At 47.2% G+C, this 15,804-nt stretch overlaps 2 protein-coding genes across 7 annotated transcripts in view; both read left to right on the top strand.

Moving 5' to 3' along the window:
* The first annotated feature begins 362 nt into the window (after positions 1 to 362).
* Positions 363 to 13,341, top strand: dhx9 (DEAH (Asp-Glu-Ala-His) box helicase 9). 6 transcript variants are annotated; one of them, XM_071490200.1, is made up of 28 exons: positions 363 to 504; positions 1,376 to 1,533; positions 1,612 to 1,752; positions 1,930 to 2,056; positions 2,168 to 2,340; positions 2,441 to 2,589; positions 3,920 to 3,966; positions 4,253 to 4,389; positions 4,485 to 4,574; positions 4,673 to 4,834; positions 5,360 to 5,437; positions 5,587 to 5,778; positions 5,869 to 6,010; positions 6,092 to 6,174; positions 6,368 to 6,524; positions 7,115 to 7,212; positions 7,304 to 7,517; positions 7,869 to 7,963; positions 8,214 to 8,287; positions 8,383 to 8,535; positions 8,653 to 8,813; positions 8,936 to 9,047; positions 9,145 to 9,306; positions 9,399 to 9,526; positions 10,236 to 10,465; positions 11,159 to 11,274; positions 12,282 to 12,482; positions 12,615 to 13,341. In XM_071490200.1, the coding sequence occupies exons 2-28, from the start codon at positions 1,423 to 1,425 to the stop codon at positions 12,967 to 12,969; spliced, it is 3,888 nt and encodes a 1,295-aa protein (XP_071346301.1). In that variant the 5' UTR covers positions 363 to 504; positions 1,376 to 1,422; the 3' UTR covers positions 12,970 to 13,341. The 6 variants fall into 6 exon arrangements, with proteins under 6 accessions (XP_071346301.1, XP_071346298.1, XP_071346302.1 ...); XM_071490197.1 differs by having other exon boundaries at positions 404 to 556; XM_071490199.1 differs by lacking the exon at positions 363 to 504 and adding an exon at positions 550 to 684.
* A 2,235-nt stretch (positions 13,342 to 15,576) lies between these two features.
* Positions 15,577 to 15,804, top strand: part of lamc1 (laminin, gamma 1) — a 49,058-nt gene continuing 48,830 nt past the window's right edge. Inside the window, exon 1 of the mRNA XM_071490191.1 lies at positions 15,577 to 15,804. This exon is cut by the window's right edge and continues 410 nt beyond it. The gene's annotated coding sequence lies outside the window, so the exon portion shown is untranslated.

Raw genomic sequence — 15,804 nt, 5'->3', positions numbered from 1 at the left:
CAGGAGCAGGAATGAATGTGAGCACTTCCTGTGTGGAACACCTGACACAGGTCCTGTGGACGTCACCACGTCTTCTTCTTCTCCTGCTCTCATGTGACGACCAGGTGATGTGATGGCAGATTATAATGTATTATAATACATGTATTATAATACATTATAATACATGTATTATAATACATTATAATACATTATAATACATGGATTATAATACATTATAATACATTATAATACATGGATTATAATACATTATAATACATGGATTATAATACATCCATGAGATCAACGCTTCAGATAAAACACAGGAGTTAAAATATGGAGCTTTAACTCTTAATTAAAGTCTTTATGTTCTTTGCTGCTTTTAATTGAAGTGATAAATAAACGCAGCTCTGACACGTTTTGTATTTGTTGTCATGCAGCTCTTGGTCCGTGTCTCCGGACCAGAGGGCGGCGCTGCAGCGGCGGGAAACCGGCGGTGAGCGGTGACAGGACGGTAACAAATCACCGGTGAGCCGTGGGTCTGGAGTCCGGACAGTTTTCTACCTTCACTGCTGTGACTGTGAGAAACGAACCGATTCTTGCCTTTGTTAACGGGTCGTTTTACCGGTTGTTTATGTCAGTGATGCACCGAGTCGGCGGCAGAGACAGTAATTCAATGCTAGTTAGCAGAAAGCTAACGTTAGCATGGTGAGCTTCACTGGTTGATTCAGCTAATGTTAACTTTCAACTTATTTTAACTCCATGTGTTTATTATACCTCAACTCCATTTTACTGCTGCATTACATTTGTTTGGCCCCGTAGTTTCTAATTGTTCGTCTACAACTGTAAACCAAACTCCACTGGAAAAACCTCGGGAATTAGAGTGAGGGTCCCTCTATGCGACTCACGACTGTTTACAAATCACCTTGGTTTCCTGCTGAAATATCCCTGTGTCATCAGCCCTCTCGGTTCTTGTTTCTATGCCAAATCCAGTAACGAACATTTTATTTAAGTTGAAGATTTTTTTACCACGACATTAACGAAGTCGAATATGTTGACGGGTCTGACAGGAAGAAAATGTGCTAATTTTTGAGTAGAGTTTGGTTGCGATTTATTTGTCCAGATTCTGATAGTAAACAACGGCATTCGTCGGTTGGGAGTAATTTACAGGGATCAAAATCAAGTAATATTCACATTAAATTGTTGTCTTAGTGTCTGTTATGTAAGCTGCCATCATCAGTCACATTTTAATCTGACTTTCCCTGGTACCCATTAACCTGAAACTGCTCTGTCACAGAAACATGTGACACATAATTCAGCGAGACATGCAGCATCTGTTAAAATGTGTGATGGTGTTGGTCAGTTACTGAATGACGCAGGTTACTCCTGGATTTTGCAGAATCAGAAGTCTACAGAGGAGGAAACGCCCCCACCCGTCAGCCCGCCATGGCGGACATCAAGAACTTCTTGTATGCCTGGTGTGGGAAGAAGAAGCTGACTCCCAACTACGACATCCGAGCTGCAGGGAACAAAAACAGGCAGAAGTTTCTGTGTGAGGTGAGTGTGTTCTGTTACCTTCTGTTCTCACCTCTGTGAAACTCTGTGTTTCTCGTTCTAACCCTGAACTCCATCCAGGTCCGAGTTGATGGCTTCAACTACATCGGGATGGGGAACTCCACCAACAAGAAGGACGCTCAGACCAACGCCGCCCGGGACTTTGTCAACTACCTGGTCCGAGTTGGGGAAATGAGCGCAGCAGAGGTCCCAGCTCTGGGGGTAATTGTTCTGCAAATGATGAGACTAAAACTGATCAACTGGTTTTATGTCAGATCTGAAGAAGATCCAGGAGCTGGACGTATGAAGTGTGCAGCTCGGACAGGAACCTGCCCAAGAGCTGAAGAGCTCTGTTACAGTAACTTATTCAGAGGCTGAATCTGAGTCTTGTGTCACCAGGTGAGCGCTCCAGACTGTGATCAGCCGGATGGAGGAGGAGGAGGAGGAGGAGGAGGAGACGGCGGCTTCGGAAACCTGCCCCCTAGTGGTCCTCTGCCACCTCACCTTGTAGTGAAAGCAGAGAAAGGTAACGAATCAGTCATTTCTGTAACTGGGGAGTTCAGCACACTGAACCCTGACGTGTGGCAGCAGGCATTCAGGGACACTGATCATCGCTCTTCTTCTGTGGTGGTGTCAGTTGAGGAGGGAGTCTCTGGGCCGGTTCCAGGAGTGACTGGACTGGGTTACTCAGGAGGAGGAAACTCTGGGTGGGGAGGAGGAAGAGGAGGAGCAGCAGGAGGAGCTCAGTGGGACCGAGGAGCCAACCTGAAGGAGTACTACGCCAAGAGAGACGAACAGGAAGCACAGGCGGTAAGACTTCCTGTTGAAATCCAGCAAAGTAAATCCTGAGACAGCCGAGGTCTCAACTGATCAAACCGCCCCCCTTTCTCTGTCGTGATGTTTTTCACAGACTCTGGAGTCGGAGGAGGTGGACCTGAACGCTAGTCTCCACGGTAACTGGACCCTGGAGAACGCCAAGGCCCGACTGAACCAGTTCTTCCAGAAGGAGAAAACCAGCGCTGAGTATAAATACAGCCAAGTGGGACCAGACCACAACAGGTCTGGATCAGGAAGCTCAGAGGCATAATATTCCTGCGCGTGTGTGTGTGTGTGTGTCTCTGTGTGTGTGTGTGTGTGTGTGTCTCTGTGTGTCTGTGTGTGTGTGTGTTGAAACTCGGAGCTCAGGATGTTCCCGTGTGTTTTTCTGCTGGACTGCTGTGAACCCAGAGACCTCCGGAGTGTGTCGGCTACACCAGAGAGATCTCACAGCGTCTAACACACTGTTCACACTGACAGCAGAGCAGAGAGCAGGCTGAGACCTGGACCCACACACCAGCTGGATCCTGGTTCAAAGGAGGAACCTGAACAGACACTGAGCTGTTTTCAAATTTAAATTGCAGATACCAAGGTCATCTTCAGGTGTCTGATTTCTTCCTGATTGTCATTTTGATGACAAACTCACAGGAAAAAAAACTGATAACTGTGTTAGTGGCATCTAGTGGTGAGGCTGCAAATTGCAACTAACTGAATACCCCTCCCCTCACTCCTCCCCCTCAGTGGTGTAGGAGGATCTACGGTGGCCTGCAGGTGATGGAAACGCTGGTCTTTTCCTGAGCCAGAGGCTTCGTCCTAATCAGGGGCCACATCCTTCATTTGAAGACTGATTGTGTCACAGCAGTGCGACTAGGCCGCCCCTTTCAAAGGTCCCTTCTTTTCCTGGGCAACCTGGGCCAACCTATCCCAAGATTCATTGCGTGCAGGTAATGAAAGCAGACCAGGCTGTCGGCTACAAAGGGCCACACCTTTGTAGATGTGTCATCTGAAGGAGGCGGCCCCTGAAAACACGACAACCTAGAACTTTAGTTTTTGTTTCTACAGAAACAATTAAAGTCTCAAATTACGAAAGACTTTTCCCCCGTCAGCCGATTGATTGATTGATTGATCGATCGATCGATTAATCAATAGATGGAAGAAAACAACTTGTGTCTGATTCTGTTAAACAATGATCAACGTTCAGCTTGTGAGACGTCAGGTGGTGAAGTTTGGAGCGTGAACGCCGAGGTGACGCCAGAACTCACAGCCACACTGAAGGAAGACATGGGACAGCGTTTAGGTGCACTAAAGCTGTCCCATGGGTGCAGCTCAGGGCGGAGTCTGGTTGTGATTTCTGGTGTCACTGTTCACCACAGGGCCGAGAGCAGCCGGGAGAAACCACAATCAGAGCTGTTGATTGGTGTTTGTTAATCCTAAGTCCGGCAGAAAAACACACAGGCTTCCTCCTGAGAAGATGGCAGGTGAGTTCATCACGTCAGCGCAGCTTCTGCTCAAGGCTTTTAGCTTGAAAAGCTCAGAGGAAGTGAAGGTGTGATGTTTGTGTTTGTCTCTGCAGGAGCTTCATCGCAGAGATGCAGCTGTTTGTGAGGCAGCTCGGCAGAAGTAAGAAACAGCTCTCTCTAAATGATGTCAGTGTTTAATGTTTAAAACGAGTCCAGGTCAAAACCAGTATCTGGCTGGTCCACGGCTCTCAGCGTCCAGCCCAGTGTCAGCAGTGTCCAGCCCTTTATCGAGGCGTCGTCCCCAGTGGCTGTAGGTCGGTCTGTGACCTCACAGCAGTGGTCGATAGAAATCTGACCTGTAGAATAACACAAACGTTTCCAGATCACCAGACAGTGAGGTCAGGAGCGTCTGGGTCACGTCCTCCTCTCTGCTCCGTGTTCTGCAGGGATCACGGCTCGAGAGCACGGCTCCAACAAGAAGCTGGCGGCTCAGTCATGCGCTCTCTCCCTGATCCGGCAGCTCTATCACCTGGGGGTCATCGAGGCGTACTCCGGAGTCACCAAGAAGAAGGAGGGAGAAACTGTACGGTAGCTGAGCTTTCTACACATCTGCTTCATGACTAAGAAAAACCACCAGTTTGACTGCGTGTGTGTCTTCGTGTGTCTTTGTGTGTCCAGTTGGAGGCGTTTGAGGTCAGCGTGTCTCCAGACCTCCAGCAGCAGCTGGCCAGTGTGGTCCAGGAGCTCGGAGTCCACATCCCCCTGCCGGTGAGTCACCTGACACCTGACACAGTGATTCAGCAGAGACCACCTCAGCTAACGCAGCGTGTCTGACCCGGTACCTGTGCCCCGATTGTCCCGTTCAGCCTGCAGACCCCAGCACCTCGGTGTCTCTGGTTCAGGGGAAGATGGCCACATTCGAGCCGTCGCAGCGGCAGAGCGGAGCCGGCGTCGTCCCCTGGTCACCACCTCAGGTGAACTGGAACCCCTGGACCAGCAGCAACATCGACGAAGGACCTCTGGCCTTTGTGAGTCTTTGTTCTGAGACTTTAAAACCCTGAGAGCTTGAAGAAGAAAGTTTACTCTGCTTATTTCATGAAGATCAGTTATTGGTTTATTGATATTTATTGGCAGATATTCAGTTTTGTATTGATTACAGATAAACTCCCAGTACAGACTCAGAGCAGCAGGTGTTGGGTCACCTGTTCAGGCTTCCTGTCAGAAGGATGTGATGTGGTTCATTTGTCCAGGTTTGTGTTAAGAGTGACACCCTGAGGGAAGGAGACTGTGACCATGTTTCCTGGAACTTTGCTGGTTGGTGGAGGTGATCGTAGTTTCCCCTATTCTGCTGAAGGTTTTTCACATTAAAAGCTTTTAAGTGTCAGAGAAAGTGTTAAAAGTGTCAGAGAAAGAGGGGGGGGGGCAGTGGGGTCCCGATGCGTCTGTGAGGAGTGTTTTTCAGTTCATCATCATCATCATCATCATGGACCAGCTACCTCCCTGATAACTGCTCTACGTTGAGTGGGATCTCCTGACCTCTTTTATTTTTCCAGTGCACTCCGGAGCAAATCAGCGGCGACCTGCACGATGAGCTGATCTACCAGCTGGAACATGACGACAACCTGCAGAAGGTCAGTCAGTTCATTCAGCCTCAACTCACTGGACTGGATGGACCAGTTTCTGTCCTGGTGAATTTCTGGGTTTGAGACCAGGTGTTTTAAAACCCCAAACACCTGACCCAGTATTGACGAGTAACGCAGGAAGCATCTCTGTGGTTCAGATGCTGATGGAGCGCGATCAGCTGCCCGTCAAACAGTTCGAGGAGGAGATCATGGCGGCCATCGACCAGAGCTCCGTGGTGATCATCAGAGGAGCGACGGGCTGCGGTAAAACCACCCAGGTTCCTCAGTACATCCTAGACCGCTTCATCAAGGGAGGCCGAGCGTCCGACTGCAACATCGTGGTCACCCAGGTAACGCTCAGCATCCAACTCTTTATGATCTTCATTGTCCATCCTCTAAAAGCCTTCAGCCTGGTGATGTGTATATTCTTCTCTCTGCAGCCCAGACGGATCAGCGCTGTGTCCGTGGCCGAGAGAGTGGCCTACGAGAGAGGGGAGGACCTGGGGAAGAGCTGCGGCTACAGCGTCCGCTTCGAGTCCGTCCTCCCTCGACCTCACGCCAGCATCCTGTTCTGCACCGTCGGTACGAGAACAGACCGAAGAGACTTAAACTGAGTACGACTGAGCTCAGTTATGACGTTGACGAGTGTATTTGACGTTTCAGGTGTTTTGCTGCGGAAGCTCGAAGCAGGAATCAGAGGCATCAGTCACGTCATCGTGGATGAGATCCATGAGAGAGACATCAACGTGAGTTCACTCACCCACTGATCCGCCTCACTCCTGTTCATGTGACACCACGAGTCCAGGGACCAGCAGGGACCAGCAGGACCAGCAGTCCTCACTGGAGTCTCTGTCTAGCTCAGTTTCAGAGGTTAACATTGAAACAGTCGAGTCATGTCCTGCGTTCTTTGACCCTCCTTCCCTCTTTGTGTCTGTGCAGACGGACTTCCTGATGGTGGTCCTCAGAGACGTGGTTCAGGCCTACCCGGAGGTCCGCATCATCCTCATGTCAGCCACCATAGACACCGCCATGTTCAGAGAATACTTCTTCAACTGTCCCATCATCGAGGTGTTCGGACGAACCTTCCCTGTTCAAGGTGCCTCTGACCTCACTCACCTGTCTGTACAGAGGTCCGGGTCCTGGGCTCACCTCCGGCTCAGTGGCTGCTTTTCAAGACTAAAGTGTAGAGGCTGAAACTGAGTCTGTGCGATTTGTGATCATTTTGTGAGGGAAGAAGTGACTCAGTGAGAGGCAACAGTTTAAAGCTCCACGTTTTACTCTTCTTCTGTGGTTTATCTGAAGTGTTGATCTCCATCAGAAGATACATTTGTGCTTTAAGAACAAAAACCATCTCAGTGTAGTTTTACATCTCCTCTCTCAGGTTCTCTCTGGTGCTCTAGTAACATCAGGTCAGTCAGCCAATCAGAGGAGAGGATCACAGCCTCTCTTCTGATTGGCTGACTGTTTTCTGAGTGATCCAATAAAAATATCGAAGATTTCAGGTAAAAACTCAGAGAAACTAAATCCTGTAGGTTGGATGGTGGGTCCAGGTGGGCGGGACTTTACATTTTGTTATGATAAAATGAATCTACAGCTGGAGCCACAGAGCATGAATGAAAAATGAAATCACTTTTTTAACGTTAATGACTGAAGTTTTGCACAATTCACACATCTCCTTGTTTGCAGAGTATTTCCTGGAGGACTGCATCCAGATGACCAACTTCGTCCCTCCACCAATGGACCGAAAGAAGAAGGAGAAAGACGAGGAGGGAGGAGACGATGATGTAAGACGTCAGAACAGACTGTTTATTGAGGAGGTTTAATTCTCATCAGTGTGGAGCTGGTTTTGAGCTGGTGTTGTCACCGTGTCTGCAGACCAACTGTAACGTGATCTGTGGGCCGGAGTACACGGTAGAGACGAAGCGTTCGATGGCTCAGATCAACGAGAAGGAGACGTCCTTCGAGCTGGTCGAGGCTCTTCTCAAGTACATCGAGACACTGCAGGTGGCCGGAGCCGTGCTCGTCTTCCTGCCCGGCTGGAACCTCATCTACTCCATGCAGAGACACCTGGAGACCAACCCACACTTCGGTATGCACCTCCCACCTCACAGCTCCCAGCTCACAGCTCCCACTTCCCACCTCCCAGCTTACAGCTCCCAGTTTTTCATATCACACAGAGATGAATGCAGATCAGTCCGTACGTGAACTTGTAGGAAAACACATGTAAACATCTGCTGCGACGTGTGAACTCTGTGTGATTATAATGAAGTGGATGAAAGATGCAGAACCACTGATGTGGACCTTGAAACCTAAACTCATTCTTCTGTGAGATTCGTCTTTGCGACAACCTGGTTGAGACGACATGAACAAGAATGTTTGAGATGAAATAATTCAGACTGAGCCCAGTCAGGCTGAAGGCTTTTTGTGTATTTGTTTCCAGGAAGTAACCGGTACCAGATCCTGCCGCTCCACTCTCAGATCCCCCGAGAGGAGCAGAGGAGGGTGTTTGAGCCGGTTCCTGACAACATCAGGAAGGTAAAAACACTGAAATGTCTCTTCATTTTAGAGACAAGACTGTGACTACATGACGAGATTACATCTGTTTTTATTAAAGTGAGAGAGAACATAAATGACAGAAAACTGAAAACCTGTAAAAGAACAGACAGAAATATTCTGACACCTCCTGTCTGAGACAGGTCCAGGTTTGTTATTTCAGGGTGATGTTGAGCTGTCGTCTGTCTTCAGTCAGATGTTGTTGAGTTTAACCTGCGGCCTGATGTTGCAGGTGATTCTGTCCACCAACATCGCAGAGACGAGCATCACCATCAACGACGTCGTCTACGTCATCGACTCCTGCAAGTCAGTCTGATCTGCTGAGTGTCGGCCGTCACGCTTCACTTCCTGCTGCATGGACATCGTGCAGCATCATCACTTTGTGCTCGCTGTCTCCACAGGCAGAAGGTGAAGCTCTTCACCTCCCACAACAACATGACCAACTACGCCACAGTCTGGGCCTCCAAGACCAACCTGGAGCAGAGGAAAGGCCGAGCCGGTCGAGTCCGCCCCGGGTTCTGCTTCCACCTCTGCAGCCATGCCCGCTTCGAGAGGTGTGGCTCCTCCAGTGGCGTCCTGAAATGCCCTCAGTCTACACAAGCTGTGCTGCTCTGATTGGTCCGTCAGCTCGTGTTCACTTGTGTGTGTGTGTGTGTTTTGTGTCTCCACAGACTTGAGACTCACATGACCCCAGAGATCTTCAGGACTCCGCTGCACGAAGTTGCTCTGAGCATCAAACTGCTGCGACTCGGAGCCATCGGACACTTCCTGTCCAAGGCCATTGAGCCGCCGCCGCTGGACGCCGTCATCGAGGCTGAACACACGCTGAGAGGTACAACACACACACACACACACACACAGAGTAACAGACTGTGTTTAATGTAACGAGCTGCCTCTGCTCAGTTTAACATGGATTCCAACCTGTGTGTGTGTGTGTGTGTGTGTGTGTTGCAGAGCTGGATGCTCTGGACACTAACGATGAGCTCACCCCTCTGGGACGGATTCTGGCTCGTCTGCCCATTGAACCTCGACTGGGGAAGATGATGATCATGGGCTGCATCTTCCAGTCAGTCTCTCCTTCACTGTACTGACGGCTGTGTGTTACTGAGGGGGCGGGGTCTCTGGATGATGTCAGCACACTGTACCTCTGTGTTTCCCTCCAGTGTTGGAGATGCGATGTGCACCATCTCAGCCGCCTCCTGTTTCCCAGAGCCGTTCATCAGCGAGGGAAAACGTCTCGGCTTCGTGCACAGAAACTTTGCCGGCAGCCGTTTCTCGGACCACGTGGCTCTGCTGTCTGTGTTCCAGGCCTGGGACGACGTCAGGTGGGTCCGAGCGCTTACAGGGGGCGTGGTCTGGTGTTGTGATTGATGGGTATCTGTCGATGACGCTCGCCTCCTCTGGTGTTGGTGTTCAGGGTTAACGGCGAGGAGGCAGAAAGTCGTTTCTGTGAACACAAACGTCTCAACATGTCCACTCTGAGGATGACCTGGGAGGCCAAAGTCCAGCTGAAGGAGATCCTGGTCAACTCTGGATTCCCTGAAGGTACCTGAACGCACCACAGATCCCCTGTGGTTAGAGAAAGAAAATCTCGACCAGTGTTTGAGGGAGGAAGTGGATCAGAAACATTCAGAGAACAATGTGAATTAACCTCACTCTTATAAGTCAGAAAGTATTTTAGATTCTCATGAACGTCATCGTCCAAAAATCTTTGAGTTTGAATTTAGTTTCTGTTTTTTCTGCGTCGCTGACTGTCAGGACCTGAGGTGTGATGTCTTCAGGTCGTCTCCTCCTGAATGTCACCTCTCAGTAATTAGATTAGATTAGTGATTAGAAATTGGTGTCAGAGGTCACAGTGACCTCACAAAACACGGTTTCAGCCATAGCTTGTGAATTCATAAAATAATTATGACACAATTTAACTCAAATGTCATAATATGATGACATTTTATATCCAAAAGGTCAAAGATCGACTTCACTGTGACATCATAATGTTCTGTAGAAACACCTCTGGTCTTTATTCACACTAACACTGCTTCCTTCAGACAACGTGGCCCATAAATCCTCACGTATGAAAAGGTCACGTTTTAAATGAACTACTGAAAACCTTCATGAAGCTCGAAGCTGCTCTGACTCGTGGAAACAGACTCCAGTGACCTTTGACCTCAGATTTGAACTGTTCTCTCCACAGTTATTAGAAAAGCTTGATGTTTAATGACAGAATGATCTCAGTGGTCCCCCCCCTCCCTGTCAGAGTGTCTGTTGACTCAGATGTTCAACACGGTCGGACCAGACAACAACCTGGACGTGGTGGTTTCTCTGCTCACCTTCGGCTCGTACCCCAACGTCTGCTACCACAAAGAGAAGAGGAAGATCCTGACCACCGAGGGACGCAACGCCCTCATCCACAAGTCCTCCGTCAACTGTCCGTTCAGCAGCCACGACATGACCTACCCCTCCCCGTTCTTCGTCTTCAGTGAGAAGGTAAGCAGGAGTCGTCCTCACTGCTGACCTTTAACCTTCAGTTTCATGAACAAGCAGCAAACTCTTACCATTGATACTCTTTTTTTTTTATGTTTATAATTATGAGAACGCTGTTGAAGATGGTTTGTGCTCTGATGTAGATGAAATAGATGAAATAGACAGCTGGACAAACTTTATTTAAAGGGCCCCACAAACAGACACGTCAGCAGGTATCTCAGTGTCATTAACTTGAAGCTCCATCCAGTCTAAAGGTAGATGTCCATGTGTTTGTGATTATAAAGCAGGTCTAGGTTCTATATTAATACTGTGAAAGTATCAAAGCCTCAGTCCACAGAGAAATGCACACAGCCTGTATTCAGAAACTGAGCCTTAAAACCAGCCGTCAGGACTTCTGGAACTTTGTGATGTCACAACAAAGCTGAAATCTGCTGTGTTTTATAGACGTTGACGCATCAGCTCAGTCTGATGTTTCTATCTGGACAGTGATGTCACATAATGTAAAACATACTCACATAAAACATGGAGAATTCAAACAGAAAAGATCAAAGTATCAACAGGGAGTCTGATGTTTGACGCCTTTAAAAATCATCTTTTTAATCATAGTAAAAAACCACGATGTCCTGAGACTGATGAGCAGGAAGACAAAGTGTTGGCTGTTGCTCTGTAACTCATGATGTCGTGTCGTGTTTTCAGATTCGGACCCGAGCGATCTCGGCTAAAGGTATGACTCTGGTCAGTCCGCTGCAGCTGCTGCTGTTCGCCTGCAAGAAGATCAGCTCCAATGGAGACGTGGTGGAGCTGGACGACTGGTGAGTCCACACACACACACACACACAGGCCTGATACCAATCATGTTCTCATCAGGAGGGAGAGCAAGTTGTCCGCCAACCGGAGGGTCAGGGGTTCGATTCCCGTCTCCTCACATCCATGTGTCAAAGTGTCCTTGGCCAAGATACTGAACCCTTGATTCTCCCTGATGTATCATCTGTGTGTGTGTGTGTGTGTGTGTGTGTGTGTGTGTGTGTGATGATCTGATCAGCTGATGGATTGATCGTTTTTTTCATGTCCACACACACTGTGACAGAATGAGATCAGTGTCTACTCTTTTTACTGCAGCTGTTACGTTACAGAATAAACATTTACACACTGCTCAACATGTAAAAACATGTCGAGCAAAAACATCAGCTGATTGACAGATCATCGTCAAACCAAAACAAATCTGGAGGTTTGCTGCTGTTAACAACCTTAATAACCTTAATAATGTTAATAATGTTAATGATGGTAATGATGTTGAGGTTTGGACTGTTGTTTGGAGAAACCAGGTGTTGTCCAGGTGTCACTTAAAGAGTTGTACAACAAACCACACAATCAGTTGATTAATCAATAAAACAGTCAGGGGATTAATCAATAATCAAACTAATCTTTACTGACAGTTTGATACAAAACAGTTCAAACCAGCAGTAAAATGCATCAGTGATAATAATGGATATAAAATAAATTGTGGAACAGTCACTGGAGCCTTTTTCTCTTTACTGTTAAAAGTTTAGTAACATTTTATTTTGAGAAACTCCAAATGTTCTCAGGTTAAAAGCAGCAAAAGTTCATGTCTGAAAAATGTCTTTGATTTTGTTAATAACTTATCATCAGATCACTGACTAATCGATTAATCACTGCAGACTGATCAGAGCTGGGAAAGGCACAGATTTCAATTTTCTCCAGAACTCGGCTCCATGTTTTTCTGTCTGACGACAACAACGCAACCTGAGACAGGTGATGCCTCCACACTGAGCGTCTCCTCTCACCTCCACGGCTCCAGGATCAAACTGAGGATTCCTCACGAGGTGGCGGGGGGGGTCGTGGCTCTGCGGGCCGGACTGGAGGCCCTGGTGGTGGAGGTGACGAAAGACCCGGAGTACGTTAGGCAGATGGACCAGAGCAACGAGCGGCTCCTCAACCTCATCAGACACATCTCCAAACCGTCAGCAGCTGGAATCAACATGATGAGCAGCACCCAGAGGTGACACACACACACACACACACACACACACACACACACACACACACACACACACACACACACACACACACACACACACACACACACACGCTTAGAGAAGCAGCTGGTTTCACTCCTGTCGTCTCTGCACAGGATGGGAGATGGTCCTCGACCTCCGAAGATGGGACGCTTCGATGGAGGAGGTGGAGGAGGCTACCAGGGAGGAGGGGGATACAGAGGAGGAGGAGGCGGAGGAGGCGGAGGTTACAGAGGTGGAGGAGGATATGGAGGAGGAGGATACAGGGGAGGTGGGGGTTACAGAGGTGGAGGAGGATACGGAGGAGGAGGATACAGGGGAGGTGGGGGTTACAGAGGTGGAGGAGGATACAGAGGAGGTGGTGGATATGGAGGAGGAGGAGGAGGTTATGGTGGAGGTGGGGGCTACAGAGGAGGTGGAGGAGGATACAGAGGAGGAGGTGGAGGAGGAGGGTACAGAGGAGGTTACTAACATCCTGGCAGCATGATGATATCATTTCATCTTCATCGATTTCTCCTTAAATTATGAAAAAAGTCAATGTGATCTGGTTTTCTTGTAAAGTTGTGTCCGGGCACAGGTCAGTGAGGATGATGATGATGATGATGATGCTGACCTTCAGAGTAAGTCAGTCAGTTCAGTGCTGGAAAGGTGTAGAAAACCCAGTGAAAACTCATCTCTTCTTAACTCAGCTGTTAAAATCAACAGAAAAGTCTATGAGCTTCTGAACCTGTTTGAATATGTGAGGAGATTCACCGTGATCCTCTTGATGTTACTTTGGTGAACTGTGTTTGTCTATTGATCATTTGTAACTGTTGATCATCAATAAATGATATTTGATGCTGATCCTGCAGCTCAGTATTTTTTTCTTTCTATCAATAAAGTTTTATTCTATCGTGAACTACCAAATTCTGAGAAAAGTGCAGCAGGTGTAGATGAAGATCCAGAATGCAAAGATCCAGTCTGCAATTTATTTTTATTTCATTATAATTGTGACACATTTTTGTTTGTATTGTAAATTATCTGCCTCTGAGTTTTTCATGTCAGTTTTCACTTTCGCTGTAATCATGTGTTTTCAAATATAAAAATGAAAATCTGATATAAATTTTGAACTGACATAACTTATTTAATATGTAAAATGTCCACACAAACAAAATTGAATTTCACTTTGATTTAATGATATATTTTAATATTGGCAGCTTCAGGCTTCCATACATCACAAGTAAACTGAGGATAAAAGTTTTCAGGATTCGCTCACTTTTATCAAAGTCAGAGAAAAACTTCATTTACACGTTTCTTTTAACTGTAAGTCCTTATTTATGCCAAATCATTTAAATCCACTTTCAGAACTCAGCTGCAGTAAAATTAGTTTTTAGAAATATAAATATGAATGTGGTTGAATAATGTAGAACGAAATATAATGTAAGTAAATAAATATCAAAAATGTTTATTTATGATTTAAAGTTTGTGATTTCAGTTTGTTGAACTAACTCCAGCAGGAGGCGCCGTCTGACTCACACAGACTTCAGATTTCCTTTCCAGTTTATTTAAACTACATTTAAACTGAACTCCTGGATTACCAACAGGAAGACGTGGGCCACAGACCCTCAGGGGTGTGATAATTTTATTAACTAGTTGGTAGGTCCTGTATTACCACATCTTCTGGGGGCCCCATCCTGCAGAGGGGCCCTCAGCTTTAAATGGAGGAGCCCAGGCAACAGCTGGAATTTTAAAAATACAACTGACTAAACAACAAATTGATCAAATATCAACATTGATGATGATAAATTCACTAATTAGAAGTTAGGACAGAATGAGCAGTAGTGGTGAGGTTGAAGACCATGAGATGTGCTTGAAAGCTCCAGAAAAAAAAGCTTTAAAGTGGATTTTACAGGGCCAAGCCAGGACTTTAGAAACACTGAGGTCAGGAGTCTGGAGTCCCAGAGCAGAACCCCACCAACCAGACTCTGTACAATTTTCTGAGGATTTAAGGTCGATCACATTCTCATCTCACTGAACTGTTTAAATGTTGTTTTCAAGGCTTTTTCTGCACGTTTGGGCACAAAGCTCTGCTGGAGATACCACACTTTTTATTTTGGGTAATTTTGTTTTTGTGTCTCACTTCAAAACAGTAAATGTTGAGATCACATCAGTGTCAGACTCATTCTGATAAGTGTACGTGTGCATTGATAGATAAACTCCTGTGTGACTTTAATCTGTTTGTGGGGTCAGTTTAACTGGATGCTTCACACACACAGTTTCACCTTTAACCTCTGACCTGTGGCGCTGGTGTGAAAATGCTCTGATAGGTGCTGAAGATCTAATCAGAGCTGAACTGTGTGTAAATTAACACTTTGTGAACTCGTTTCTGTCTGTTCTTCATCATCTCTTTATTTCCTCTGATGACGTTCAAAAGTGCAGAGGAAAAGCCAACACAGCTGTAACATCTAGTTTATTTTATTTTATTTTATTGAGCTCAGTTTGAGATGCGTTTACTATGTTGTGTCTTTACTGCATTATTCTCTTTTTTATTTTTGTACATAAGCAACACAAACCTGCAGGAGATAAACACTAACTGAAGCACACACACAGTTATGAGATCACTCTGCAGCCTCCTGGTGCAGATTCAGTTCTCAGATTTGAGTCTGCAGAAGTGAACGTAAGCAGCATTTTACAGGAAACACGAGGAAGAAAAACTAACGGATAAATAAAAAAGTGGTGAAAAGGAGACATGAAGCTGTGCAGTAATGTGTGAGAGTCGTCTCGCTGAGTCACGCAGGAGAGATGCTTAGTGCCAGATGTTGTTCACTCAGTCAGAAGGAGGAGATGCTGTCATCATCTCAAACTTTCCTCAAATCGGTCTGTGTTGTGTAATGTGCGTGAAGTGGCTTTAAACGTTTGGTTTACAGGATGATCTCAAGGTCATTAATGCAGGTGGACCCCAGACCTCTTCAGGGACCGGTCTCCAGACTGCAAGGGAACAAAATGATCGATTAATTGGTGTTCGATTCGCGTGCACTAAAGATTGGTTGAGCGGTGAGACAGGGCGGGGCTGCGCCGCTGTGGCCCCGGGCCCTGGGCTCCTGGCCCACAGCTGACTCGGAAGTGTCCTCTGCGCCTCGGACCTGCGCAGTAGCGGACTGGGTGTAGTCTGGAGTCCCGTCTTTTCCTGCTGGATTCGGTGCATGGCGGCGGACACAAAGAGCTGAGGCCCGACCCCAGACCCTCACACAGCAGCTCAGCCGGGAGACGAGCCGTGGACGCGGCCTGGAGCCGAGAGAAGCCGCTGACCGGAGAGTTACCGCGAAC

The sequence above is a fragment of the Trachinotus anak genome, unplaced genomic scaffold (genome assembly GCF_046630095.1).
Source record: "Trachinotus anak isolate AG129_WGS33_773 ecotype Australia unplaced genomic scaffold, CSIRO_AGI_Tana_v1 ptg000012l, whole genome shotgun sequence".
Lineage (NCBI taxonomy): Eukaryota > Metazoa > Chordata > Actinopteri > Carangiformes > Carangidae > Trachinotus > Trachinotus anak.
The sequence above is the reverse complement of the archived record's forward strand: the minus strand, read 5'-3'. Positions and strand labels throughout refer to the sequence as shown.